This window comes from Malaclemys terrapin, chromosome 12 (genome assembly GCF_027887155.1).
Source record: "Malaclemys terrapin pileata isolate rMalTer1 chromosome 12, rMalTer1.hap1, whole genome shotgun sequence".
In the NCBI taxonomy this organism is placed as follows: Eukaryota; Metazoa; Chordata; order Testudines; family Emydidae; genus Malaclemys; species Malaclemys terrapin.
Window position 1 is genome coordinate 43,192,592 of NC_071516.1, and position 9,055 is coordinate 43,201,646.

Sequence of the window (9,055 nt, forward strand, 5' to 3'; positions counted from 1 at the left end):
GTGTGATGCCTGTTGAGGGAATGAGAAGGGTTATAGTTCGGATTAGAGTGACAGAGAGAATGGCCCCGATTCCACTTCCCCTAATATCTCATTGTATGAATGTCAAAGGTGCCCAGCACTCATCACTTGCAATGACTGGGTGATGTTAGTGCTTCTCATCTCTGACAATCACTCAATCATGTTATCACAGTTGTGTAAATTTGATCAGCTGCTTTAAAGTCAACACAACTTCATCACTTTATCCCATCTGAGGAATAGGCTGATGGTGTGGCTTGATAAATGCAGTATGAAGGATGGAACAAAGTACATCCAAAATCCAGCAATTCTGGCCAAGTTGGATCCCCTATTGCTACATGCTCTTGAGCATGAAACTAAAATACTACAACACCAACACCACCTAATTCCCACTGTCCTGGGAAATATGACAAGGACTCACCCAGCATTCTGTGGGGGTAGATCTTCTGTATTGATTCTACCCCAATGCCACATAGCTGTCTGCTACCTGGATACACATTGATTTATGGCACGCAATCCCAGCTGCACCCGCACTTCATATGGCAAACAAGGAATATACACCATACTTATGGGATGGGGGACACTATCCTGAGAAGCAGTGACTGAAAACAATTTGGGGGTCATGATGGATAATCAGTTAACATGAACTCCCAGTGTGACCAACAGCTAATGAGATCTGGGGTGCATAAACAGGGGAATCTTGAATACGAGTAGAGAGGTTATTTCAGCTCTGTATTTGGGACAGGTGTGTCCATTGCTGGAATATGGTGTCCAGTTCTGGTGCCCAAAATTCAAGAAGAATGCTGGTAAATTGTAGACGGTTCAGAGAAAAGCCAGAAGAATAATTAAATGATAAGAAAATATGATTTGTACAGAGAGCTTCAAAGAGCTCAGTCTATTTAGACTAAGAAAGGGAAGATTAAGGGGTGACTTGATGGCAGTCTATAACTACCTAGAGGGGGAACAAATATTTAATAATGGGAGCTTCAATCTAGCAGAGAAAGGTCTAGCATGATCCAATAGCTGTATTTGAAGCTAGACAAATACAGACTGGAAATAAAACATATTTTTAATAGTGAGAGTAATTAACCATTGGATCAATTTACAGGTATTGTGGTGAATTCTCCATCACTGAGACTTTTCAAACCAAGATTGGGTCTTTCTCTAACAGGTCTGCTCTAGGAATTATTTTGGGGAAGTTCGCTGGCCTCCAATATATAGGAGGTCAGACTAGATGATCACACTAATCACTTCTGGCCATGGACTCTGTGAAACTCTGAATATCTATGTTATGATGGGCTATTAGCAGTGCTCAGTTACTTGCATGTTGTATTGTTTCCCACTGTGACTTTAGGTCTGTGCTGTGTCATTCAGTGGCAATCAGAGGACATGTTTTTTTTCTTGGCTCTGTCACTGACCTGCTGTGATATGGTACCAGTCACTTCTCCTCTCTGTGCTTCAGTTTACCTTCCCTTTCTCTTCCTTCTCTACTTGACTGTAAGCTCTTTTGGGGATGGACTGTATCTTAGCCTGTGTATGGTCAGTGCACCCATTTACAGCACCTGTGGTCAGCTGGCAACAGTGTCGTACGCTGGACACATTGCTAAACCAGGAGGTTGGTGTTCTGGTTCTATTGACCCCCTCTATGGCCAGGGGTTGTGTCCCAGTAGACAGGCTTTGGCTGCTTGTACAACTCTAACCCTGTTTAAAGGGGCTAGTGTGTATGACACATATTCTGTGACCTATCAGCTATGTCCGTTACTTTGCTGTACTTTCCTTTGAAAAAGAAATAAACAGAGATGCCAGAGAATGAATGGGTTTTCTAATTATATATTATTAAACAACATTAACTTTTCCTTCTCAGCCGCAGATGAGTAAATTGGTAGGAAAATATAAAGGACATCTGAGTGTAATTCTTATTACTGTTCTTAATCTACCCCTGGATGTTAACCTTCAGAGAAATTAAATTGAATGAGAAAACTTACTGTGGATTTGAGGATATTTTCTTAATATGTGATTCATTCAGTCCAATGCCAGGATTCTGTAGTCATTATCTATCTGTCTGTCTGACTATCTAGTAGTATCTACAAGCAAAGGCACAACTTTCTAAGAGTCCTTTCATCTCTCACTCTAAAACTGTATTTGGTTCCAACCCGTTCCTCTCAGCAGATGAGCTGTGCACAGCTGGCTTTGACCCTCACTCTCATTCAAGGACCTATGCTGAGGGAAGGTGATTTATCCATGTGTATTTTACTCCCTGGAGCCCTGCACAGCTCAGCAGCAGAGACCCACAGGGAAAAGTTCACAGATTCAGTGATTTGAAAGCAAAAAGAATGTTATGATCCTATAGTCAACCACCTGCGTAGCACAGAAGAACAGAAGAACGGCCATTCTGGTTGAGGCCAATGGTTAATCTAGACCAATACCCAATCTTCCAACAGTGGCCAATGGCAGATGCTTCAGAGGGAATGAACAGAACAGGGGAATCATTGAGTGATCCATCACCTGTCATCCACTCCCTCCTTCTGGCGAACAGAAGTTTACTAACACCTAGACCATGGGGTTGCATCCCAAACTGTATTGCCTAACAGCCATTGATGGTCTTATCTTCCATGAATTTATCTAATTCTTTTATGAATCTCATTATAGTCTTGGCCTTCACAACATTCCCTTTCAATGAGTTCCACAGTTTGACTCTGTGTTGTGTGAAGAAGTACTTCCTTTTATTTGTTTAAAATATGCTGCTTTTTAATTTCATTGGGTGACCAATGTTATGTTATGTGAAGGAGTAAAAAATATTTCTTTATTCTCTTCTCCACACCTTTCATGATTTTACAGACCTCTATTACATCCCCTTTTAATCATAGCTTTTCCAAACAGAAAAGTGCATTTCTCCTCATATGCAAGCTGTTCCATACTCTTAGTCATTTTTGTTGCCCTTCTCTGTACCTTTTCCAATTCTAAGATATCTTTTTTGAGATGGGGTGACCTCATGTGCACCCAGTATTCAAGATGTGTGCATACAATGGATTTATATAGAGGCAATATGATAATTTCTGTGTTATTATCTATCCCTTTCTTAATGATTCCCAACATTCCTTTAGCTTTTTTGACTGCAGCTGCACATTGAGAAGATGTTTTCAGAGACCTATTCACAATGACTCTCAGATTTTTCTGGAGTGGCAACAGCTATTTTTAGATCCTATCATTTTATAGTTGGGGGGTCTAAATATACGTGTTGCATTACAGTTGGGATTATGTTTTCCAATGTTTTTAGTATTATTTTATTTTTAAATTATTTTATTATATCAATTATATTTTATTATATCATTATTTTAAATATATCAATATTGAATTTCATCTGCCATCATGTTGCCCAGTCACCCGGTTTTGTGAGACCCCTTTGTCACTCTTCATAGTCTGCTTTGGATTTAACTATCTTGAGTAGTTTTGTATTGTTTGCAAATTTTCCCACCTCACTGTTAGCCTCCATCCCCTTTTTGAGAGAATCGGTAGGCCACATTTCACTTCCTGAATGTTAACAGACTTGGGCTGCAGTTTCATAAGACTATTCCACTGTCAATGAGCCACCACTACTTTGATCTGCGTGCCTCAGCAGATTCCAGTTGTCCTGATGTCTAAATTAAGATATCAGAGGAAAGAAACTGTACCTTGTTGTTTTCTGGTGAGGCCTCACTTCTTGAGATGTTACTGTTAAGTGGCCAGGAGGTTGCTCTGACTGGTGATGAATAAATGTTAATATTTACTAAGCAATATAGCATAGCATTGGGCCAAACAAAACTTGCAAGTCGAACTGGCCAAAAAGTGGGATTTCTGGTTTGTGGGAATGTTGCAAACTCTAAAAAGAATTTGTTTCAGAAATACCGACTGTGACAGATTGTACTCTTATTTTCACCCTTTTTACAAAAGTAAATTTTCTACAAAGTATGCCTTTTGAGTTATCATTTGAAAACTCATAACCTGATGAACATTATTGTACTACTAAAATATGTATGGTAACGTTATATGTAAAATTATAAGCAGGGCCGGATCCAGGGGTTTTGCCACCCCAAGCAGCCAAAAAAAAAGTGCCACGATCACGATCTGCGGCAGTTCTGCCACGACTCTACCGACGCCGCTTCTTCGATGGCAATTTGGGAGCAGGTCCTTCCCTCCGAGAGGGAGTGAGGGACTTGCCGCTGCAGAGCCGGACGTGCAGCCCCCTTCCATGTGCCGCCCTAGTTGCTAGGTTGGTGCCTGGATCGAACCCTGATTATAAGATTCTACTGTACGACATGTTCCAAGTTTAGAAAAACCGTTTCAGTTCAGTTCCCCAGAAACAAACAGCTAACCAAAATCTCAGCCATGTATCACAACATCCAGTTGTCTGTCACCTAGGTAAGCAGCAGTACTTTGCCAGAAAGACTGGTATAAGTGTGAAATTTAAATATTGAAAATGGAAACAGCTGGGGTCCTGTGTAAACAGACTGGCTGTCACCTGAACCCAAGCTGGAGATAATCCTAAAACTGGAGGGACTAATCTAAGCATAGATAACAAACAACACAGATCCCTCTCTGTCCTTCCTTTCTCTCTGCTCATGGCATCAAAAACACCTGAAAAAAACACTGAACTGGGGGAGGAGTCCTGGCTTGGAGACATCCAGGCATTAAAAGGTTGCAAAGAAGCATTTGTTGAGAAAAAACCTTTGTTTTGAATTCATTTACCTTGCTAAATTAGGTATTCATTTGCATTTTATTTTCTTTGTAACTAAATTCTGACGTTTTTGCCTCATTACTTGTAATCACTTAAAATCCATCTTTATGTAATTAATAATCTTGTTTAATTGTTTTATCTAAACCCATATCTTTGGAATGAAGTGTTTGGGAATCTCCAACTGAGATAATATTGCTTGTGTTTATCATTTTCAATTAATGAAATACTGGACTTTTTATAAACCAGCATAGTCCAGGCAGGTTCTGGGCAGTACAAGACACACATTTCTGGGAACAAGTCTGGGACTAGGAGTTTTCTGGTGTCATCCTGTAAGGTAATTCATGAATGACTCACCAGAGCATTCATATAATTCAGATTTTACATGTTAGAGGTTTTGTGTGAACTGCCCAGCAGTGGTTATTCTCACAGCAACAGTGGTTGTTTGCCCCCACCCTGAGGCCCCGTTGCCCGCCACTTGCACCCCTTTACCTCCTTCCCCAATGCCCCCCTACTGCTCCCACCTCTTCACCTCGTCCCCCAAGGGCCTCCCACCTGCCACTTGTGCCTTTTCGACCCTCCCCAAGCACCCCCCACCCTGCTGCTCACATCTCTTCACCCTCTCCAATGTGAGCCCCTGCCCGCTGTTCATGCCTCTTCACCCTGAGTGGCCTGTGGGAGAGGAGGTTCTCAGGGGCAAGAGGCAGAGCAGAGGTGGGAAAAGGAGCAGTGCATGTGGGCCATGGTGGAAAAGGACAAGCAGGAGTGGGGTCTAGGGGCAGAACTCAGGCAGGTCTATGGCCCAGATGCCCTTTCGGCAGTAGCGCTCCAAATGCGGCAGGTCAGCGCTCCAAATGCGTCAGCATCCAAAGGGCCCTGGCCTTTTATACCCTCCACCCATGTGAAGGTGCTCCTCTGCAGTGACATCGGTCTAATTGAGATGGTAATCTGATCCTTACAGAAATCATAGACATTTAGGACTGGAAAGGACCTCAACAGGTCATCTATCAAAGACCTCTGCACTAAGGTTGGACTACATATTATTTAGATAATCCCTGATAGGTGTTCATCTAACCTGTTCTTAAAAAGTGACCAGTATTGAAGTAGGTTCTCCCAGGATACTTGGGTGGCCTGTTCCATGCTGCAATCTACTTCTCTGTTGGTGTGTCCATGTTTTGTGAAGCTGGCATTAAGTGTGTTAAGGTGTGTATCCCAGACTTTCTCCTAGGAGAAACAACGTGACATCTGAGTACCTAGCTGTAAATAACAGACTTCTTGGTGTGCTGGAGTGCTTAGTGGATCTGTGAAGTTAAATGCGTTGAGTTGTCTGTAGAATCCCATTGCTGATGGTGGTGTTCAGGAAGTTGATGCTGGTATGGGAGTATACTAGAGAAAGCTTGATGGGTAGGTGGTGGTTGCTGAAATTGTGGTGAAAATCTATGAAGAAATTTATATTGTCTGTCCAGAGGATGAAAATACCATCAATGTATCTCTGGTATATTGTTGGTTTCAGTACGAAATATTTGCAGAAATTCTTTAGTGAATAATGCTGAATAATAAATAGTTTGAAGGAAATAATAATCTGATCTTTTACAGTCAAGAACAGAAAAAGAAGCACAATAATTTGCAAGGATTATCTATCTATCTATCTATCTATCTATCTATCTATCTATCTATCTATCTATCTAATCATATGATGCTTCCCTGAATGGCTGTGTAAAAAACTACGCATAAACATGGTAATCAATAAATTTAATTAATAAATAATAATATTAATAAATAATTAATATCAAATAATTAATAATAGCCAAATTCTGTGGTCCAGGGCACGTTTAGTAACCTTTGAATAGTTGTATGCATAAAAAAACATTGGCTAAATCTGGATCTCTTTGAAGTGAAAAGTGAAATTGCACTTTGTCATAGTTACAGGGCTAGCTGCACCTCTGACCCCTTCTATGGTTTCTTTGAGTGCACCCATCAGGTCACAGCTTCGTGCCTGCCCCTCTCTTAGCGGGATCGATGTTATTCACCAACTCTTAAACTGGATCCTGGGGTATAGTAACTTGTGCACCAACTGTGATTTCCCAGCAGGGTCAATTGGATTCATTACCTGCTGTTATTCCCCCCTGGAGCTGTTACCAATACTAAATTGAGTGACCAGACAGCTTTCTCTACACAAAGTATAATAATTTATTTACCACAGCAGGAACAAAGCATAACATAAGAGAAAATATTACACAGTAACTCCTCCCCTGACACAATAAAAACTGAAATGGGGTCCATATTTGTCCTCATTATACAGAGTCAGGTAGGACTGTCTTTAGGGATGTCACTGTTCCTCAGCGGGTCACAGCTGACAAAGCCAAATTCAGGACAAACTGCTGAGACATAGGGCAGACTCCCGCAAACTGGTTGCTATTCTACCGTTACATTATACCAAGCCAGTAACAAACGTGAACTTCTGTCTCACCACACTGGTTAACGAGAAGCCAGACATGCAGTCTTCTTAATTATCCCAGCCCATGGCTCATCACCCAGACACTGGAGTAAAGGATGAGTGGTTACTGAAAACCAATTTAATCAGATATAGGGTCCTTCCAGTCCCAAGGGATCAGCCACTTAGCCAGGTAAATATATAACTTAGACCTTAGCCAATAATCACGCTGATACCAATCCTTTAGTAACTAAAATCTAAATGTTTATTAATAAAAGACAAAAAAGAGAATTATTAATGGTTAATAGATCATATACATTCAAGTGGTCTTTCAGTGTTCAAAGATCAGGATGATAGCAGAAATTGAATAAATTATTAGATTGCAAATGTTTCTCTGGAATCACCCAAACATATTAGGGGGTTGTCCTTGTTCCAAACTTGCTTGGTAAAAATCCAGTGCATAGAAATGAAGCAGAAAATGAAGACAAAATGGAGATGCCTCAGGGGTCTTTTATATCCTCTGTCATGTGCAAGAAATTTTACTATCTCAAAGAAAGTTCACAGCCTCTGTTTGTAGAAAGTTACTGTTTCAACATGGAGTCCAGGGTCACATAAGCATATCACATGTCCTTACATGCTTTGATGACTCACAGGTGCATCCATTGCCCATATTCTTGCTGAGGTGTCCACAGGAAGGCTTACTTGGCGGGATGCATTTCTTCTACTGGCCATTGTGAGAGCTAAAAAGCAACAGAGGGTCCTGTGGCACCTTTGAGACTAACTGAAGTATTGGGAGCAGAAGCTTTCGTGGGTAAGAACCTCACTTCTTCAGATGCAAGACTTCAGACTAACACGGCTACTCAGACTAACACGGCTACCCCTCTGATACTGTGAGAGCTAAGTGTCCTTGATGGGTCATCAACAGAATAATATCACAGTCAAGGGAGAACTATGGACTTTATATTCATGGTGAATAATCTCCCTGCTATCAGTCTCCTCAGGGCAGCTTGGATCTCCTCGGTCCTCATGTTGTAGATGATGGGATTCATAATTGGAGGCACCACAGAATAGAGAACTGCCACCATGAGATCCCACCCTGATGTTGAGCTTGAGGTGGGCTTCAGGTAGGCAACAGTAAGAGTCCAGAGGAACAAGGAAACCACAAAGAGGTGAGGAAGGCAGGTGGAGAAGGCTTTATGCCGGCCCTGTTCAGAGGGGATTCTCAGCACCGTGGTGAAGATCTGAACATACGACACAATTATAAAAACAAAGCAGCATAAAGATAAACAAGCACTAAATACAATTGCCCCAGATTCTCTGTGGTATGTGTCAGAGCAGGTGAGCTTGAGTAGTTGAGGGATTTCGCAGAAGAACTGATCCACCATGTTCCCTCCACAGAAGGTTAATGCAAATGTGGTCCCAGTGTGTAATGCAGAATTGAGAATACTACAGAGCCATGCACTGGCTGCCATTCGGACACAAGCTCTTCTGTTCATTATAGCTTCGTAATGAAGAGGTTGGCAGATGGCGACATATCGATCGTATGCCATGACAGTGAGGAAGCTGAGCTCAGCTACCGCGAACAAGGGAAAGAGAAAGACTTGGGTGACGCACCCAGAATAAGAAATTGACCTCGAGTTGGTTAGTGAATTGACCATGGATTTAGGAATGGGGACAGAGATGTAGCAGAGGTCTATGAAGGATAAGTTGAGCAGGAAGAAGTACATGGGGGTGTGAAGATGATGGTCAAGGGCTATGACTGTGATGATGAGAAGATTCCCCATCAAGGCTGCCAGATAAAGAACTAGAAACAGTAGAAAGTGTAACAGCTGCAGCTCCCGAACACCAGAGAATCCCAAGAGCAGAAAATCGAATGTTGAAGTTTGGTTGCTCAT

At 41.7% G+C, this 9,055-nt stretch overlaps 1 protein-coding gene across 1 annotated transcript; it reads right to left on the reverse strand.

Moving 5' to 3' along the window:
- Nucleotides 1-8,098: 8,098 nt before the first annotated feature.
- LOC128846077 (olfactory receptor 14A16-like) lies at nucleotides 8,099-9,055 on the reverse strand. Its single transcript, XM_054045151.1, has one exon. It carries the CDS (start codon nucleotides 9,053-9,055, stop codon nucleotides 8,099-8,101), a length of 957 nt encoding a protein of 318 aa, XP_053901126.1.